We start from the raw sequence: 21426 nt of genomic DNA, 5'->3' as shown, positions 1-21426 counted from the left end.
ACTTGACCTATAACAAGTGTTACGTTTAAGAACAGGATTCATACATGTGGGTATTCCAGTGATTCACTGTCTGATGGGGCTAAGCACACTGCATTTTATACCCCCATTTTGTACCTGTTGCACCATTTCAGCCCATGAAAGGGGATTACCACTTTTTCAGCCTTTGAATGTTTAAAGACATCTTTAAGACAGATTGCTGTCATTAGTCATTACCTTTAGATTGTGCTGCTTGACCTTTTATGACTGTTAAAATGATTTATCTACATTTAAATAACATAATAAGACTGTGCCCTCTTAAGGCTTAAGCTTTTGGATATTTTGAACAACACAACTCTTACCAAAGCTTTCATGTCTCTGTCTCTCTGTGTGGGTGTGCATGTGCATGCTTGTGGTATTCCCTTCCCTCCTCAGGACCTCTTCACTGCCTCCTCTAGATTGGCCGCTGCCAAGCCAGTTTGGCCAGTATGAACTGAAGATAGAGGTACAACCCAAAGCCCACCACAGAGCACACTATGAGACTGAAGGCAGCCGAGGGGCCGTCAAAGCAGCATCCGGTGGCCATCCAGTTGTAAAGGTAACTCTTCCTGTTACTCAATGTTAAGAAATGTTATAAAGATATTTACTACTAACAAGCTTAGTGGTGTGTGTGTTGTTTTTTTGTTTTGTTGTTTTTTTCAGTTTTCTTTTTTTTTTTTGTACTGAAATCTTGTGGCAAAAAAGCCAAAATGACTTTTACAGAGCATAAGTTGAGCAAAATACAAGAAATAATGCCTTTGCCATACTGAGGATTAAATTCCCGTAGCTCAGGACTGATTTATTGTTAACACAATGCTTGCCATGCATTCCTAAACTTATACTTTACATTATCAAGTTCCCACTGTACCAACCACAGTCTAGATGTCAACTCGTGGAGCCTTCATGATTGAAAATAAACATGAAATGGAAAAAAAAAAGGAACCCAACTTTCTAAATTCAGCAGTTGGTGGGAATTTTCCTCTGCTGATTATTGAAATATATTTTTTCCACATAGCTTGTACAAGGATGAACACTCTGGCTAAAAATTCAAATACTCTCTAATAATATAAACCTGACACATCAGGGGGTTGGTGAAAAATGGGATCATTCATTCATCTCAGCACCTGCCTATGATGTACTAGAATCGTTGTATGTTATTTGACTATAAAAAAACGTAAGTGTTCAGGCTTGCACCTCAAACATCTGCTGGTTGTAGGGAACAAACACTGGATTCAGGGTGTCAGTTTACATGTTTGGATGAGTAGATTGTCACACGGACTGTCCCGCGAGAAGACTGTCAATCAGTTTGTTGAAGCAGGAAGACAAGAGCTGTCACTGTAGCCTGGTCAGCTGGTCTGTCATTTGATAGCACCTGTGAGAGAGTCGGTGAGCCAGCACAGAGCTATGGTGTGCTTTTTAGTCAGAGAGAGAGGAAGATTCTCATTAATATTTTAAGGTCCCAGTGACAAGCTTTCTTTGTATGTGATTAATAAAGGGTCTAATGCTTGGCCATAATCATTGTTGCGTAACCTAACAATGACTGAGTTCAGACTGATAGATTGGTTGGTAGTCCAGTCATCCTGATGGGATTGCCTTTACTAGCTTGTGCTTCAGTGCCACGTACATCATTTTCTTTTTGGACTGTGGTACTGAATAATAATGGATTGCATTTATATAGCGCTTTTCTAGGCATCCAAAGCGCTTTACAATTCCACTATTCATTCACTCTCACATTGGTCTAGGCAAACCACAGTTGTAGCCACAGCTGCCCTGGGGCAGACTGACAGAAGCGAGGCTGCCATATCGCGCCATCGACCCCTCTGGCCAACACCAGTAGGCGGTAGGGTAAAGTGTCTTGCCCAAGGACACAACGACCAGGACAGAAAGAGGTGGGGGATCGAACCGGCAACCTTTCGGTTACAGATGAGCTTCCCAACCCCCTGAACCTCGGTCGCCACGAATAAGCAGTGTGCCCAAACAAAAATACACTTCACAAAACAAGGGCATGCAGACCACTGCCATTTGTTGCTTTAGAAACAGTCTATGTCCTTATACATTCACTCATGCAGGCTCCCTTCAGGCCAATCATTAACCATTTCTACCTCAGTTAGACTGAGATTCAGTACAGCCATATGTGACGATGCATAATTTAGCTATCAAATTTTTTCAACCAAGCATTTGCCACGCTTGCCCTCATTTCTCATTCCTAAAGGGAATTGATAACTTACAGTACTTGCCTTGCAGTAGTTAGTGACTAGAGAATATATATATATCTCAGGTCAGAGAAGGCAATTTAAAAGTCATTTCCAAACCCAGCAGGAATCTGGTTTGTACTTACTGTACTTACTTGATAAATTGCCATACGATAAATCTCCTTCAGAATAATTCTTTGATCTTCACAGATTGCTGCTAAATCTTTCTCAGCATGCCGTTACTGTTTGTATTCAGTAGCAGTAAGCTGCCACTACCAGTGATGAAAATGAAAATCAAATGTGTTTCTGCTAGAACACACTTTCATGATCAGATTTACAAACAATAATGCACTGTCACAGAGAGAGTAAGCAGAGACAGTGAGGGAAAGGCACAGATAACAGCAATGGTGTGGAGCTGCATGCACAGAGAGAAAATGTGTGGGTGAATCGATTGTGCGAGTGAGTCATTTATTCGTTTACCTGTTTGATTATACATTAATTGTGACATGAAACTAAAGAAGTTCTTACAGAGATCTCTATTCAACAAATACACATATTCCTTTAAAATGTTTAATGCATTAGCAGTTTTTAAAGTTAATGGTTTTCATGCCTCAACATTCATTACTTGTATTGAACTGTGAACAAGTCACTTCTTTTAATATTAATAACAATCATTTCACGTACAGAACCCGTATGTGAGTGTAGACATTAAATACACTTGACAAGCAATTAACCATTGTCTTGCACTACTATGAGGACAGAAAGCATCAGCACTTGTCTAGCAGGTCTAACAGTCAGTCTTTGTTTACCAAACATGCACTCCTCTACTGTTTAGTCTCTTTAGCGTCTTTGAATTCACTGTGCAAAAAAACACCTTATTTGAAAGGTCATTTCTTACACTGTCATGTCATTGTTGTTTTTACAGAAACACATTTACTTCGAAAACCAAAACCACAAACACACACACTTTGTGCTTTGTGTTATTGTTTTGAGAACACACAATAAGATGCTGGATATAAGGGCATACATAAGTTAAATAAAAGCATAAATGGCAAATACAGAAAACATGCATTCTTATTGGAGGAAATTCCATACAACAGATTCAGTATATATTGAACATAAGGAATCAGAACATTTGTATATAGCATATTTTCCAGGTGCACTATTTGTGTGAAGTTGTTCCCTGAAGGCAGAATGTCACAGGGTCCGCCATGTTTGACTGCATCTTCTCTGCCAAAGAGTTTGAATAGATTTAGATTTATACATAGAGTTTGCGGGTTTTTTTATGTATTTCAAATCCTGCAGACATTAAAAACCCGTCTTCTTTTCTTCGCCATTTCCTGCTCTATAGTCAGTGCAAACTCTTCTTCAAAGATAAATACTATGAAACCCCTACAGTTTTCCTTTCTGTAGATTATATATCATCTGCACTTTGTGAGTCCTTTTACTCTTTTAGAGTCTTGTAGTGTGATGTCACCAGATGACGCCATAGCTGCCATCTGGCCATGTTAATGACTTCCCTTTGTGATTGCGCTGTTGCACAAATCAGTGCACCACAGAACTGCTGTGTCAACAGAAAAAACAATGTGGAGCTGGTGTAGTTTAAAGGATTAAATATGTTTGCCTTACTCTGTTGCAGTATTAGGAGCAGCAGAGTAGGTTATCATATACCTTCTTTGTCTTTGTGTGTTCTTATATCAGTGTCTTCAGTTCTTCTGGGTCTGTATACTTACAGATGTCTGAGAGAAAGGCCTATTTTTCTGACCTCTCTTTTAGCAGTTGTAATGTTTTTTGATTTCTTTTTGCTTTTTGGCTTTTGGGGTTATTGGCTTTATTGTATAATGATCAGTATGAATGGAGAGAGAGAGAGAAAGAGGGTGGATAAAATGAAGAAAACAGTGGACTCAAACCCAGGTGTGAGAACAGCCTTCAGTACATAGGGGGCACACTCTTGCAAATCTCTCTGTTATGTCATTTAGGCATCTACCAGCTTTTTGTGTTCTGCCAGTTATTCACTTAGTTGGTTGTTTATCTTTCGATAGGAGTCCCAACTGAGTTATGAAGGCTACTCTCATATTTATTTTTGTGTTACTGCTGTGTTTGCAAGTTTGAAATAGGTTTTACAAAAACCCTATCTAACAACTTCATTTTAAAGTGATATGTTAGCGTGTTTCTATTTAGTCATTTAGTCATTGGAAATGAATGAATGAATGAATGGGCAAGATAAGAAGTGGTTTTAGGTCAGTTATTTCAAACCTGGAGTATTGAGCCCCACACACAGGATATAGCACCTCTTAAGAACCATAACCACAGAAGAAACGGGTCAGAATAACCACTGGGGAGACCCTGTTGCCTCACTTAAGTGTGAGGGAGCATTATATGTAATTCATCTCACTCTTGCTTACTAAATAAAACATGAGACCATGATTGGTTGACATGATCTTGGTTTGTTAATATATGTAAAATTTAGGGTTATGGGTTTGATCTGCTGTTTATCACTGATCTTTTGAGGGAAAAAAAGGGTCTTGAAGCTCTGGTTTTCTGTCTGCATGCATGGTAGCCAGACAAAGCAAGAATGAGTTTTTACATTGATTTATTATGACAGGCATGATTTATAGCTCCATCGAATCTGAGGAATGTTACCTATTCTTATGCAAAGACTGATACTTATGGCTAATTATATAGTTGACCAACTATAGCTTTGTAGTAGCAATTCAAGCTTTTAATCCATAAAGCAGGAATTTGGTAAATCCTACCACCTCAATCTAGTTTCCAGCAAAATATGTAAACTTTCTAATGGGTGACAGTAACAAAATGGAAATATAATCCTTTTGTCCTAGTAGACAGGATATAAGCTTAAATTCAACATGCGTTCCTCAGACATCTGTGGATTTTCTGGCATAGAATGGGCTTTTTATGGGGATTTCCACACATAAATTAGATTTGTCCATGTTGGTAAAACCAATTAGTCTATTAGGCCACAAAATCACACTCTGCCCACAATCCCAAAATCTAAGGTAGGAGCAACTGATCTCCATCAGTCCATATCACCTATTCTCTTCTGTTAGTATTTGAGCTGCTCCAGCCTGCAGCTTCCCGTGAAAGCCACTCCATGTCCTACCTCCACCCCATGTTCTTCCATTTAATGTTTTGTCTCACTTATGAATATTGCATTTGTTGTCAGTGATGCCTGTTTTGTTCTGTATTCTAATGGGAGGTCCTGTCTTAAACTGTTCCACATGTGGAACAACCTGGAGGTCCTAGAACAAAGCCAACCCTTTAAAAATAATTAAGCTTTATATTATTTTGACTAATATGGTTCTGAACTGAAGTAGCAATGTTGTATTAAAAAGATATCCCGAAACGGCTCTCAACAAGATACAATAGTGACCATCTGACTGTCTTAATATAACTTTACATTGTAGGATGTGGCTACACCTGTGACTGGCTGTTTTAGTCATTCCTCTGGGGCTAGCTGCAGACCTTAATCAGTACACCTGTTGCTAGGAGACATATAAGTCCAAAGCCTCTCTGGCTGGCTGAAGGCTGAGGTATCCTTGTGCGTATTTAACCAGCTTATTTGAGTGCTACAACACCCACACAAATATAAGGACCCCTGTGGTATTACTGACTAGGCTACAGATAGATGGAGGCTGACACAACAGATGTGGAGCAAGTGAAGTAACAATCAATTTCACATGTGCTGCCCCCCCCCCCCCCCCCCAAAAAAAAAAAAGTGCATAAACACAACAGGACTATCCTGTATTTTTACGGCGTGCATGGAAAAATATCAAATATCAAAATATATTATGTCCATCTTTAATCTGCTACTATAGTTAAAAAATCAAAATGAAGCTACGGTGTCTGGTGACAAGCATTTGAAACAGAATACAACAGAAGTTGTTTGAGACAACCATATATTTCTACCAGCTTGGATGCATTAAATGATTTTGATCCTAGTGCTTGAACGCTTGTCCATAACCTCATTACTGTCTGTCTCTACGGCGTCTCTAACCCCTCCTCTTATTTTTTCAGCCTCAGTTTCTTTCATGTATTTTTGTAATTTTGTTGGTGGTTTTTTTTTTTTTTGTGTGCTGCTATGTCTCTCCCTTTGATTCTGAATAGACTGGGGTACAGTGAAGAGACACACAAACAATAATGCAGAGCCATGCGGGTTGCACTGTGTGAATTGGCTGGAGCTAGTGTTGTTTTGCCCCAGGGTTGTATTTGATGTAAACATGTCAGAAGCTTGGCTCTCATTTGTTGTAATCAGGCTTAAAGCACAGCAAGAAAACAGTTGCTGAGAGCAGGAGAAGGAGAGAGGTGTGTGCATGTGCATAACGAAGTGTAAAAGGGGGGGAGGTTAGAATGGGGAATAAGAAGAATTGCGCTTGGACCAGCTTAGCAAGGCCATATACAGCCCTCATGCAGTATACAGTAAACGCTCTCTGTGTGTGACAGTGTGAACGCGCATGAGTGTGCGCATGTATTGACCTTGTTTAAACAAACAGTTAACCGGCCCCCTGGCTCTTGCTGCCCTCCCTAGTGTGCTGGGCAAACAGCAAGCCTGGGTGAGCTGATCTGTCTGTGTGTGTGTGTGTGTGTGTGTGTGTGTGTGTGTGTGTCTGTGTGTATGTGTATGTGTGCGCGTGTGTGTGCATAGATCCCAAGCCATGGTGCCACCATGTCACACTAGGGAAACCACTGCCAGTAAAAACGGGTCCTCTGGTGACCTTGACCACCATTTCTCCCGTTTTTACATCTGTTGCACACACATGCTGGTCAGGCTGTTACACACAGACATGCACACTCACCCGCGACAAAACTTTGCAAGAATCGCAGTTTACACCAGAGTTAGTACACTTAAATTCACACATTGTCTGACACACATACACCAACCGGCATACGCTCTAGGGCTGTAGTTTACATCGACGTGGAGTCCACGTAGCTGCTCACTCTTAACACACACACACACTCCTGCATACACACAGAGTCTCACCATGGTAACAATGGAGCAACACAACGAAACAACTTAGCAGACTCAGGCACTAGCTGTTAGACAGTGTCGAGTTACGGCAGTGAGCTAGATCAGAGGTAGAGGATATAAGAGGACAGAGAGGAGAGGGTGACAAACGTAAAAGGAAGAGATGAAAGAAGATGTCGGGTTTGAAGAGAGTGAAGGGGGAAAAAAAGGAAGAGGACAAAACAAGTAATAGACATATGTAATGAATGCCAGGTTGTAGATGAAGCACTGTGTGTGAAGAGAGCCCGTGTTTTTCTTTTGAGAGCAGGTGCTGTTCCCTGATGTTCCATTATCAGATCTCCTGATGTCCAGAACAGCTCTTAAGAGGAGCTTTACTGTTTTTGTTTTTTTGTTTTTGTTTGTGTGTTTGTTTCTTAAGAAAAATGTGCCTATTTATGTATCAACGGTAGAATAAAATAAAATATAATGTGTCTTTAGTGGAGTTTTGGAACATCAGAACTGCTTCAGTGCACCTAGGCATTGACCCCAAAAGCCAGTGCTATCTAACTTGGCTTTTCAAAATCTGCCATAACCATTTGGACCTTTTCTCTACATATATTGTCGCTATTGTTTTTAGCAAATTGTGCTGATTACCGACACCTTAGTCTTGACTTGTGACGAAATCTACTTGTCAGTGAGTGCTAGTATTGTTTGTTTTTATAGTTTGTCACGACAAAGTCACTCACTATGTTCAGAATTCAGAGTTAAGCGCATTGCTACTTTTTATCAGCCCTGTAGATGGGAGTTAATGTCACCCTGAATAAGGAACCACTCCCACGAGGTTGAAAAACTTTACTCAGGAAAAAAATTATATTTGCAGTGACACTTATTGTGGGTAAGGATCACTACATTATTGGTGTCCATTTGTGTAAATCTTTAGCTATGCAGAGACTGTGCTATGCATATGTAGAATGCTGATTTGTTTGAAAAGTTGGGCTCAGCAGGAAAGGAAACGACAGCGGAGTGCACTACGAACCAAAAGAAGAGCGAAATAAGTACAAGCCACATTGTTCCACATAATTTTGAAGCTGCCCTCTGGTGACAATACACAGCTACAACACATAGAACAAGGATTGCTAGGCTCTGTGGAGCACCTGCGGACTACAAACACGCTGGGACCTTCCTAGCCTGCCTTTAGCTAATCAGCTGGATTGGTGTGTGCTCACTGCAAATGGTCCTAGCACATGATTTCCAGAATTTTAAACTTGTGAAACCATTCAGTGACACTCTGTGCATGATTGACATCCCAGAAGAGACCACTTCCACCAGGATAAAAAAAAAGTTTCATCAAAAAATAAAGTTAATTACTCCGAATTTCTTATTTGAGGTAACCTTTTCCTTTAGTGGCACAAGTAGACTCAAACTCTGTGAGCAAAGTACACCTCCATGACATTACAGAGTCACCAGATCCAGTCGTATCCCGTCAGGTGAAGTTTTTTCCCTTTAATCTGCCATGTTTCTATATGCATACAATGATTTATTTTCCCCCCTCAGCTTCTAGCCTTATTACTGGATCAGTGGAACAGATGAAGGCCAAAAATAAATGGTACTTTATTTAGTATGAGCTGAGTATGTAACTGTATCCCGGAGTTTTATTTTAGGGGAGGGAGTTCATCCCAAACTCTATCCATGGTCAGAAGATAGAAGTCAGAAGTTAGTTACATGCTCCGGTGAACATTGGCCTGGGGTCATGTGATGGGTTTTAATGTCACTTTGGTTTAATATAAGAACTGATCTCTATCAGGCCTGAGTTGCATGCTGACTGACCAGCAGGGCTCAGTGAACAGGCAGAAAGCTGAGGAGTTGAAAGTGTAGAGACCACCCTCCTGTGGTATTTCACACTCAGCCATAGATATAGGGGGTGGAGGATGGGGCACTCAGGAATGTGAAACAAGTCAAGGGTATGTGTCGTGTACATCCACTATCGAGAAGAGGAGTCTGCAGTCTTGTGCCAAGACCATGGCACAATCACAGCCATGGCATGTGCGCTTGTTTACATGTCCTGTTGTTAGCAGGTGATGCTTTATCCAGTTTCTGAACTGAATGTGTAAAAAGGTCACCTGAAGTCTAGTTAGATTACTTTTTCTGATCCTCGTTGTAGTGCTCTACAGACAAATGCAGTGATTTGAAAGGTTAATAAGGTGTTAAAAAAATGCAGTGACATGTTTTTCTTTGTGCAGCTTTCACTACTTGTGTGCTATACTCGTTCTGTGTGCTTACACGTGTAGATCAGTTTTGTGAAACTGCTGTTTTTTCACTTATCTAAATTAATCAAAGTAAACCAAGTGAAGGAAATGCCAGACTAAAAGCAATTGTGGTTTACTAACTATGACAGAGACTAGCTTGGCACGTGTTGTAGTATGTTTCTGTTTCATCTGCGGGGTTGATTAACTGAGACTGCTGAAGTGAGCCTTTTCTTTCTGGCTCTCTTATCAGGTTTTGCCAGTTTATTATTTGATTTTAAAAACAACTCATGGCCTGCTAAGTGTATATTTGTCAACACTCCTGCTCCACATAGAATCCCTCATGTGTACACAAAGAGAGTGAAAGAGGTCGAGATGAAGGGGTTAAATGAATGGAAGGAAAATAGGAGACCTTCTGTTTCATGGTTGCAGAAAAACTAGGTTTCCACTTTATTTAACAGAGTGTTAAATGTGTTTACCCTCAACAAATCAGCTCCAGGTACTATTGTCACTAATAGTAAAAAAAAAAAAAAAAAACAACCCACATACCGTACCGTACTTTAAAAAAAAAAGAAAGAGGATTTTCTGTGCTTTTTGTGGTTTTCATTTTTTTCCCATTTGTCTGTCCTCTCACAGATGCATTTTTCCAGACACTTTTAACTCTTTTTACCCTGTCTGGAACACACATGGTGCTACAAATAAACATGTCTTGATTTATAGACGCACACACACACACACACACACACACACACACGTACAAAGACACATACACATGTGCAAGCACTGTCTATGATCACTTCCACACTGTGCAGGCATGATCATAAAACAAGCAACACAGCCCACAGACTGTTGATTCCTGTGACTCTACATTTCATGACTCCAGAATAATGGTGTCATTTATAGTCGTGGATCCATTCAAGCTGGTGGGCATAATTACCTGTTAGCTCGTTACTTGGAAGGTTTGTTCTTCAATGTGGCTTTTAAGATCTAATGTGGTTTTTAAAGATGAACCCATTACTGGTTATTATAGGGGCCTCATGTTGGCCCTTGGTGCAGCTTCCTTCCGAATACATCTCTTGTGCCAGATGTTCTGTGTTGAATTCAGATTCACATGGATAATGGTGAGAAAGAAAAGACTGTATCTGTCAGTTTAAATGATGAAGTTTGATTGCAAAAATGTATGGTCCCCTCTTTGAATTTATAATTTTTTAAGGGAGGAAGCTAACCTCTGTGGTCATCAACCGTGTCAATAGTGCCACTGAGATTATATTTTATTTATTGCAATCACAGTCTACACTTTAAGAACAGGCAAAAACACACACCCAACAGCAACGTGAATCACTTTTTTGTTTAGTCATTCAGCTGAAGTAATCCATCACTGAGCATTAATGAAACAAATTTGCAGGATGTGGTGGAGAAGTGTCAACATACCATTGGGCGGGGAGCTTTTGCTCTGAAAACTCAGGCTAAGCCTAGGGGAAATTCTGTTTTTTTGTGGGGTTTTTTGTTTGTATGTGTCTTTTTTTTTTTTTTTTGAAGGCCACAGTTTGAAATGCAGCCACTTATTTCTTTGGTACCCATCAGCAAACCTTAAATTCTGTGTAACATAAAACAATACTTTTAACACATTTTTAACCAAATACACATTTGGCCACTTTACCTCTTTCTGTCATTGCACTTGATGCATGCCATAATGCTTTGCAGCAAGGTGTGGTTTCAGCTTGAGACACTGGAAATTATAGAGAAATGTATAATAACCAATCTAATTTTGTTTAGTAGCTACAAACAGCGTTTGGCTGTTTTTAAGAACAAACCGCCTTTTATTGACACCTTCTAGATAAAAGCTTATTTATTTAGCTCACAAAAATGAATGAAAATTAAGACCTCAAGCAGTCTGCCTGCATAGCTCGTATCTGCCACTCAGGGTTTCTCAGTTTTTCCACTGCTTGATTTAATGTAGGTACTCCCATACCTTGACTTCTTTCACAAAGGGGAAAATCTCAGAAGCAGAAATTAACAGCAAAAGAGAGGAAGATACATCTAATGACAGCAATTCCTATAACATAGATCTCACCACTGGATCCAGTTTACCTTTTAAGAATGCTGGAAATACTTCTTTGAACTAATGTAGTTTTAAAATTGGCTTCAGATAAAGTCAGCATTTTAAAAACACAGAGACAATCCTGCAGCAGTGCCTGCTCTCTGTTGTTATTTAGGTACATTTGTTCCTGATGGTGACCAATTTCAGTCATTTTATTTTAGCTACTTTTGGAAGAGCACACGACAGATCTCAAGCTACACCCACTTTCTCTCTGTCAATGCACCAAACACTCTGTACCAGGCATTGACACAGTGGTGTATGACGCAAACCTGCAGGGAGGAAGGGGTCAACAGCCAGCTGTGGTGGGGTTGAGGCTTGGCAGTTCCTGGGGTGAAACAGCAATGAAAGGCCTTGTTCTTTTCTGTTAACCTCAATGGGCTGCCCTCCATCTGAGCTGGAGGTGTGGACTTGTGAGGCAGTATGGTGGGAGTGCTTATAAAGGGGGGTGCCATCCTGCCGTCACAGAGTCTGCCAAGTACAACATAACAACAGTAGTGGGATTGTGCAGTCTGTGTATTTTTTTCTGTCCCTATGAGCAGGAAAGGTTTTGCTCTCCTTTCCATCTTTCCCTTGTCTCTACCCAACCTACAACACTTTTACTTCATCAGACATCTCACCTGTTTGAGTTCAAACCAGAGCTCTAGCTCTCGAAGGACAGCCAAAGAGCATTGCTCCTCACCAGTTTGGTATTCATGAACCACTTATATTCAAAAAGCCATTGATTTGTATTAACCTTTTTTTGAAATCTCAACTAGTATCACACAGATTGGATTTTTTAGTTATGTTTTTTCTTAAAACTCGTTTGATTTAGCATCTTGGCAGTTACGGTAATTTGTACACCATTAATTATTAATGTGGTCACTACTGTAGAAATACAACTTTTTTTGTCTTGAAACAGCTGAGTACATGAGGTTTACTTGTCAATGATGAGCGGGCATGCAGAGGGAAAAAATTAGAAGTCAATTAGTTGAAAACATCAGTGTCAGACTGGTGGGAGGCCAGAGTGTCAGACAAATCTCCAGTGGCTCTGCCAGAAATATCACAACATCCTGGACCTGTCAATAAGATTAATTCCAGAAAAGGTTGCTTCTTAAGGCAGTGGAAATGAAGAGTATTCTTTTGTTAGCACCTCTCATCTGGAACCCAAGGACTAACATCTGTTTTTGTTCTGTGTTTCTGTCTCTGTCTGTGTCAGCTAATTGGCTACAATGAGAAGCCCATCAACCTGCAGATGTTCATTGGAACAGCAGATGACCGTTACTTGAGGCCGCACGCCTTCTACCAGGTGCACCGGATCACCGGGAAAACCGTAGCCACAGCCAGCCAAGAAATTATGGTCTCAAGCACCAAAGTTCTCGAAATTCCTCTCCTCCCTGAAAACAACATGTCAGCCAGGTAAATGTCAAGACCACTTCAGGGTTGCATTACTTAGTTATGAGTTTACCACCTTGAAGGAAGTCATGTCCAATGAAAAATAACCTCTTTTATGATTATACATAGTTGTAATATCTTCCAAAGGGGATTTTATAGATTTTCTTAATTTAAACCAACAGGAGGGTCGGGGGCAGAAGGAAAATTTGAGTGTTTCCCATGGAGCAGAGAACCTAATTTTATTAATAAATTTAGGATCCCTATAACAGCAGAATGATTAATTTATATAAGACCTGGTTTCATTTACATTGGAATTAATAGGAAGGGATTTTCTCATTTACACTTGTAATAAATCATATTTACAGGCATTTTTAATTTCAACAGTTTGAGCAATTACAACCCGGCTTCTTGTTGCCAATCCCCTGCTGGGCTTGTGGTTGGTTTTTATCACTCCTAGGCCTTTACTACTTAAATATGTCTTAGATGCTTGCTATCCCGGTGGTGCTGTATTGGGCCAACTATTTTCCCATTACCCTGCAGTATTGACTGTGCTGGCATACTTAAGTTGCGGAACTCAGACATTGAGCTGCGGAAGGGGGAGACGGATATCGGAAGAAAGAACACACGGGTCCGCGTGGTGTTCAGAGTGCACATCCCTCAACCCAATGGGAAGGTGCTGTCGCTGCAGGCTGCCTCCATTCCCGTGGAGTGTTGTGAGTGTCTGCTTCCTAAACTCAGCTTACGCACATAAAAATATTCATTCAGAAAGCCAGAACAGGAAAGATACAAAGATAGAAACACACAAACCTTCCCACATACACACTTGTTTATTAGCAAGCTTGCAGCAATTTAAGATTTGATCTGCTGTTTGCTCTCATTGAAAGTCACTTTAGATAAGAATGTTTGATAACTGTTAAAAATGTAAATGTGCTCAGTTTTTTCTCTTCCCTTCTAGCCTGGTTATCTATAAAGCTACAAAGACCTACAAAAATATATAATACATAATTCTATCTTTTATACGTAGGCTTTCAGAGAGGTTTTAAATCTACAGTCTGTTCTATCTTTATGTTATACCTTATATAACATAAGGTCACTTATAATACAGCTCAACAAATAACCATTCTCTCCTCAACCCTTTCTATCCCACTTCCAGCCCAGCGGTCAGCTCAGGAACTACCCCAGGTGGAGAAATCCAGCCTGACCAGCTGTCTGGTCAGCGGGGGAGAAGAGATGGTCATCACTGGTGCCAACTTTTTCCCAGAGTCTAAGGTCATCTTCCTGGAGAAAGGCCCTGGTAAGTTTTGTGTTCGCACAGCAGCTTAGCCTTGAACCACCCCTGCAGAATTAATGTGTGCCAAATGTGTGTGTAAAAATATTTCATGCTTTTTACAAGCCACCATGAGTAAAACATTAAATGTGTCATTTCGATCTGTATAGTTTTAGTCACAGACCAAACCTACTCTTCTATCATTTACAGTGGGATATTCTTCCCGGTGAGATCATATAAACCCACGTTTTATGCATTATTGCGAGAGGTCTTGTGCTTCTTCTGCATTTGTATTACACATATTTTCTGTGCTGTTACTAGACCGTGACCTCTGTTTTCTCAAAAAAAGACAATATCTGGAGAAAATCAGTATATATTACAAAAGCGTAAAATTATTCCTGACTTCTTTTAACAGTGTTGTTAATGTTTCTGCGTCACTTCTCAGCTACATTCACTGCTATCATTAAATTTCTTGTTCCAACACGCTAATTTGTTAAATTCCAAACAGGTTATGTGAGTTGGTTAGTTGTGCTTACAGTATTTTTTTAAACATAAAAAACATTTTAAACATAATTTTTATTAAGACTTAAACAATTAGTACATCATCATTCGTGCTTATGTTGCAATTGTCACTGATTTGATCTTTATTTAAAAATAAAAAAAGAATGATATCAATGCTATAATCTGCCACAATAACTGTTATTGTGGCAGATTATAGCATTGATATCATTCTTTTTTTATTTTTAAATAAAGATCAAATCACTGCAGTAGGACCCCACCCCCCACCCTCAAACTGTTTGTTTTGTTAATCACCCATCCGTTATTTACTCAAATTGAAACGGTTAAAATGTTTAAATTATTTTTGTGCAGCAAGGTGATTTTTGTAATGTTGATGGCATGAAAAACACCTACAGACACAAGTGTACAATACATGCCACAGTTAGTTTAGTCCGCATCTGCCAGCAAACATGAACTGCTAAAGCTAAAGAGCAGTGGAGATGGGGACATCTCTGCATCTACAATAATGACAATCAACTGGGCTTGCGTTTGGTATGCAAGTGACAAAAACTTGCTACACTACTAAATAATACTGGTGTCGTGTAAAGATTATATGAGTGTGGGGAACAAGATGAATGTAAAATCCTATAACCAAAATGTATTAGTTTATCAATCCCACAAGAGAATCTTAAGTATTTATTAGAGTATCTATATATCTATCTAGGCTGGAAAAAAAATACTCAGGATATAGCTACATCCAGATCATTTTGATTTAAAGCATTCAACTTTTATTACCTTTGCCTCAGCCCTCACTAATCTGGTATTTCAAGACCCGCTAAATGACTTTAACCAAAAGTGATTCTGGTCTGGGTTTAGTTTGAAAAATCCAAGATTGTGGTTTAGTCTGCGCAGCAAGAAACTGAGACTTGTTCAGACAGTTGCACAGGTCTCATCAGTCTTAACATAGCCATAATAGTATAGCTAGGCACACATACATTTCTTGATTTCACCCTGCGTGTGTAAGTCCTCTTTTTTTAATGCCATTAGTACACTTCCACCTCATTGTCTGTCCAAACAAAGAAATCTCTGGTCTTTTTGTTATTGCTGTTCTTCTACTGTAGTATTTATTACATAAACCAACCCTCTGATTCCTGTTTACTCATGCGCACACTTTGCCCTACATTTAGAAAGAGAGCTTTTGCATTGTAAAACATTGTTTTACAATGAAAACGTGTTGTAGATGTAGCCTCAGTTAAACCCCCATGGTATTCATCCAGTCTCTGTTAAGTGGGCCTCTTTCTCTTCCTTATCCTTTCTCTCTTTTGTACACGACTCTATAACAACAAATATAATAGCTGTTACTTGGGATGGAAATTTTAAATGCATGAGTTTTGTTGAGCCAGTCTCTGCTTGCCTGAGGCACTTTTGTGATGAAGAGCTACAGAATCAAGTTCACACATGGCAGAAAGTTTGAGTGATGTTTCTGTGAGTGAGTGAGTGAGTGAGTGAGTGAGTGAGTGAGTGAGAGGCATTCTGAAAAAAAAAATTAAGGACAAAAAAAAGCAGCCTGGAGGAATGTGTTTAGCTCTTTAAGGTGTACCAGGTGAAGCATAGCATAGAAATGTTGCAAGTGGAAATCTTCAAGAGGCACATCTTGGGTAGGGAGAAAAGCTGGTGCATGAACGCAGTGGACTGTGGAAGAAGAATATGAAAGGAGAGAGGGCAATAATGTTGATTGGGTTTGCGTAAACGATCTACCTGATTATGACTAATCCGCCTGCTTTTAGTGCAGAAAGACACTGATTGGAGTAAGTATTGGAATGGAAGAAAAAAGAGAGGCAATGACAGATATTTTTCCATGGCTTCTCATAATTGAGGGACAACAGATTTATGAAAAACTGTAGAGATTTGCCCACTGTCACTCTTACTTACATTGCAAGATGCTACTAAGTAACTTTACTATATACAGATACAGATCCAATCTGTATCTGAGTTGGAGTGAGAGCCTATTAAAGGAGATAGATGTTTAGGTTTGTTAGGTTTTGCACAGTTTTAGTATGAATCTTGTTTTTTGTTCATTTAATGCAATATACAATAATTGGAGATGGAAACACAATTACACCAATTTACACATATGTATTTGTTGTTGCTACTCTTCGTCAAATACTGATGTTAAACTAAGTCCATAACTGGTATGAGTCAGTTTTTACAAGCATGACTGTTTATAGAAGGGGTTTGACTTTAGAGGCTACCTTGAATTTTTCAAATACAGCCTGGTTACTCCAGTGTTTCAGCTGTAGCTTCTTAAAAAGAAAAAGCCCACAGTTGCAATATAAAAAGCAATCACCCTTTATATTTTTATTCGGTCTCCCAGCACAATAAGAGCATGTTCTTTCCCTCTGTCTGGAGTGTGCAGGGTGTCTCGATGATCCGAGTCATTGTCTCAGTGGTGGTATGAGGCTCCTGTCGAAGCTTGTTGTCTGACAGAGCATGTGGGGCCCTTGCTGCTGCCTGTTGAATGTCAACATGCTGTGCTGCTATAATGCACTGCTGTCGGCTTCAAAGGCATTCAAGGTCATTTTCTTCACTGAGGGGGAAAAAAATTCTTTTTTTATCAACAGGTTAAGCTCTTCTTTTGCAATCAAGTGAATCTGTCTTTTGTGCTTACTACAAGTAAGGCTAATGTTCTGTGTGATCAGAATACCTTCTAAAACCCATAGTTGATTTTGGTAGAATATGTTACAATGACTCTAAGACTGCCTCTTAGGCCTCTAAGACTGCTTAGTTTGCTGGGATCTACATGTAGGTTAGGCCTCTCTGCAGACTTGTTGCAGATGCCTGAAAGTGGTATTTGGGGGAATCCTTTGGTTTGTGTGGAAGAGGCTATGCAGGTGCACATTTTACTTGCACCATGTAGGCACCCTGAAAAAAAGGTTCTCAGAGCCTTCACAGACATACGTCCTGAAAAAAGTAACTGCAAATTAACATAAGCTAAAAGGCAATTGGGTAGTTTATTTGTCACAGTTCATATTCTTCTGAATGGTGCAGTGACTGATTTCTTCCAGCCAGAGTCCAAACTTGTCAGTGTTTTCACCCCAGCTGCTTCCCTTCAAGCAGCTGCCCTCATAGGTGTCTGGCCAAATAATTAGATCCCTCATAGGAAAACTGGAAAAGAGGTTTTCCAGCCAGAAACCTGGCACTTATTTATTTTAGAATAAATACAATTATTCCACTGCTTTCTCCATAATTTTAACCAGGCAAGACAAACAGCATGATATTTGGATTACTAAAGGCTCAGAAGCCCGATTTTCTTCGTAGGGCTTTTGGGCTTTTAAATCTACATTATTTTGACTCTCCTGATATTCTGAGTAAACTGAAATTTTTACTTTTCCAAGGCCTTTGGCTCTTTTTGAGCCACACTTAAGAAGGCTGAAAATACAAAAACTCTGCAAAACAAGTTTAAAAACAACATACTTTAAAGTCTTTGAATTAAAGTGCTTTACTCAGTAGTGATCATGTATAGCCTGGCGTTTTAGTTAGTTAATAATTTTCTCGCTGTATTTTATATTCCTCTTTTAGTGTATTTCAAAGTCGCAATGATTCAAGTTGTGTTTGGCCTGAAGCGGTATTGTAGTGATGCGATAAACTGATGCTGTCTGCTTCACCATTATAGCTTAGCTTCCATGATTCATGCACACAAGTTCTCTGTCAATTCTTCACCGAAACTCTGCTTCACTTTGTTGTTTTTAGCCGGGCTGCCACTCAGGAGCAGTTGAAGATTTTTTGATATATTAGTATAACCTAATGTGTGCAGTTTCATTTTCGTTTTGAGACAGTGATGATTTCAAAAATTCAGAAACAAACTTGGGAGTCCCTTTTATGTGTATTCAAGAATTTTAACATTGACATTACAATCTCTTGCTTCTTTATGCAGCCTTTTCCTTTTTTAAAAAAAATTCTAAACCATTCGTTCCAGATGGACGACCACAGTGGGAAGTTGAGGCAAAAATAATCCATGAGAAAACTCAAGGTGTAAGTAGTATTTTGTTTTGTTTTTTACCTGTGTAGTTACATTATGGTTTTTTTTCCACAGTGCTTTTAACTTTGTGATATGTTTCATGACAAAAAGTCTCAATGTTTTTGTAGTCATGCATTGTGGTGGAGGTCCCTCCGTACCACAGTAAGAGCGTGAGCTCAGCCGTGCAGGTGCAGTTCTATGTCTGCAATGGCAAGCGGAAAAGGAGCCAATCACAACGCTTCACTTACCTTTCAGGTGAGTTGAAATATTCTTGTGTTTTTTAACAGAGCGGCTAAGGGTCCTTAAAAGTCTTAAGAACAGATTTATAAAGAAAGAGCTTTAAAAAATGTATCTTAAATTTAGTTTTGAGGAGTTTGGGCCATTTCTGCACATTAAGATCACACAATCCATCAGGACTGTTAACACCATGGTATTTTTGGAGCAGACTAAAGTCTGATCCACAACCCAATCTAGGAAGTGGAAAACAAATATTAGATGAAGGTGATGATTATAGCTTACTTCAAGATTTCTGTTTAACCAGCATTTTTAGTTTCTACAAATGATACAGAAATGTATTAATTAGACCTGTAATTATAAATGAAAGTCTTCATTAGTCAAGACAGAAATCAAGGTGCTATTATGACTTGGTGACGATGTAAAAGGAAGTAGTGTTGCACAGGCTATTGGAATTGTTATGGATTTTTTTATTAACCAAAAAAACAGCATTATTCTAGTTACATAATTACTTAATTAGTTACTGAGTTTAATTGATGTTTAATCTGATTTGATGGTGTTTTACACTAAAGGACCACATGAGGAAAGTAGTGAAAGTAAAAGCATTTTACCTTCAGGTTGTGTCAGACTAATAGAAAATGTTCAGATAATACTGCAGATTGCACATACTGTTGTAATACTAAATGTCTTGTAGCTTATCAGAGATTTAGTATTTTTTGACGTTAATAAACATATGTAAAGAGCGTTTGAACATGTTTGTAAACACAGATGGGCTTTTTTTTAGAGTCTAGATTCATAACGTTTTGTTTTTTTTTATTAAGAAAGTACACAATTACTTCATTTAATATTTTTGCAATGTGAGATAATACTTTAAGCATTATTTGGCATTGCTCCACACTTGTGTGACACTCCCAAGTTAATGACAAAAGTTTTAAGACATCATGTTGCACGCTTCTCCACGGGGGCTTTGCTAACCTCGTTTCTTTCTTTCTCTCTCCAAAGAAAGCATTGCTGTGGTTTAGAGAGGGCTCTTCCACTAACAATAACATTAACACCTGCCAACTGTTTATTTTGTAAAGCTTTCTCAATCCAGAGCCAACCGTTTTTTGTTTTTGTTTTTTTTTCTGACATGCCCTGCATTTGCATGATACAGATCTTTTGCTATCCAGGAAACTTTTATTATACATTGAGTCTGAGTTACAGTGTGAAGTGTACTTTTTTTTCTTAAAACGTTAAGGAACTCAGTTTTAACATTTTATTGTTAAAGTTTCTTCAATATTTCAAATCCTTTTTTGGATCAAATTTATGTCTTGTTATTAGATATTGTTATTGGGTTTTTTTCCCTCATAAAGCAAGTCAAACTGAAAACATAGTTGGCGGAATATATTGACATGTGAGCATTTTGTGCAACACATCCAAACCCTTACTTTCACCGCAGCAGTGTGTATAATTGTGTTTGTGTGTGTGTGTTTATGTGTATAAGCAGCCTTGCCCATCCACCCACCCAGCCTTTCTGTTTGCAAGCACGCCCACTCTGCACAGGCAGTTCCTGTTTTCCCCGTTGACAGATTAGTTCAGCCAATTACAGCAGAGTAGAATAACCCTGCTCAGTCAGTCAAGATGGGTCGCTGACACCGCTAGTGTCACCACGGACACCGCCTCCTTTATTGTGGCAAAAATAGAAAAAAGACATCAGCTAATCAGTCGGTTTCATGTTTCATCGTGGGCTGCTGCAGAGGCCCTGGCCCAATTTAAGAATGTGTTCTGAGAAAACTTGGAGAAAACTGATGAACAAATAACCTTTGTTTCTGTTTTGGTTTTTGAAATTGCTGCATTGTCATTCAGGTAACGGGGATAAACCTCACGTATTTGGACTCAATTTTTTATAAATTCCGGAAAATAAAAGATGAAAACATCTTGAGCTTACTCATATACTGTTTATACTTGTATTCCCTGGCTCCTTTTCAAGCTATTTCAAGTTTAAAAGCACCGTTACTGTGCCTCTTGCCTTTTAATCCCAGAAAGTGATTAAAAGCACAGTCAGTGAACTCGTTGGTTCTGTTGGTCTGATCCGGGCTGGGGGGCATTCAGCTCCTCTTCCCACACAACACTTCACATGATGGCAGCCAGACTGACAACATATGCTCTCTCTCTGATTCAGAGCTGGATAAAAATAAAACTCACTGTCACAAGGCACCAGATTGGGAAATAGGTTACTGATTGGCATAGCAGTGCTCTAAGCTGTCACAGTAAAAGGAAATGGCCCCATTTAGTATAAAAAATTTGGGAGGCTTTTTTTTTTTTTTTTTTTATATATAGCTTTAAGGGTCTTTTAGTCTACTTTCAGCCTTAAACCACAATTCTGAGGAAACTAGTGGGACCTGAAAATGTGGAAAAACTTAAAAATGCAACTCACTTTTGTAGCTGGTTGTAGGTCCTTGGACTACTGTACCTGAAGCAAAAATAGCAGTGATATTGTTGATACGGCAACACTCTGGCTTGATAAATGTATATATTGCTTTTA

At 39.2% G+C, this 21426-nt stretch overlaps 1 protein-coding gene across 1 annotated transcript in view; it reads left to right on the top strand.

The window, feature by feature from the left end:
* nfatc3a (nuclear factor of activated T cells 3a) overlaps positions 1–21426 on the top strand; it is a 59161-nt gene that overhangs the window by 23602 nt on the left and 14133 nt on the right. Inside the window, exons 3-8 of the mRNA XM_063477884.1 lie at positions 412–574; positions 12710–12909; positions 13426–13598; positions 14039–14179; positions 18627–18682; positions 18797–18923. Coding sequence (XP_063333954.1) covers positions 412–574; positions 12710–12909; positions 13426–13598; positions 14039–14179; positions 18627–18682; positions 18797–18923 — 860 coding nt within the window. The remainder of the gene's footprint in view (positions 1–411; positions 575–12709; positions 12910–13425; positions 13599–14038; positions 14180–18626; positions 18683–18796; positions 18924–21426) is intronic.

The sequence above is a fragment of the Pelmatolapia mariae genome, linkage group LG1 (assembly GCF_036321145.2).
Source record: "Pelmatolapia mariae isolate MD_Pm_ZW linkage group LG1, Pm_UMD_F_2, whole genome shotgun sequence".
NCBI classification, from domain to species: Eukaryota; Metazoa; Chordata; class Actinopteri; order Cichliformes; family Cichlidae; genus Pelmatolapia; species Pelmatolapia mariae.
The sequence above is the reverse complement of the archived record's forward strand: the minus strand, read 5'-3'. Positions and strand labels throughout refer to the sequence as shown.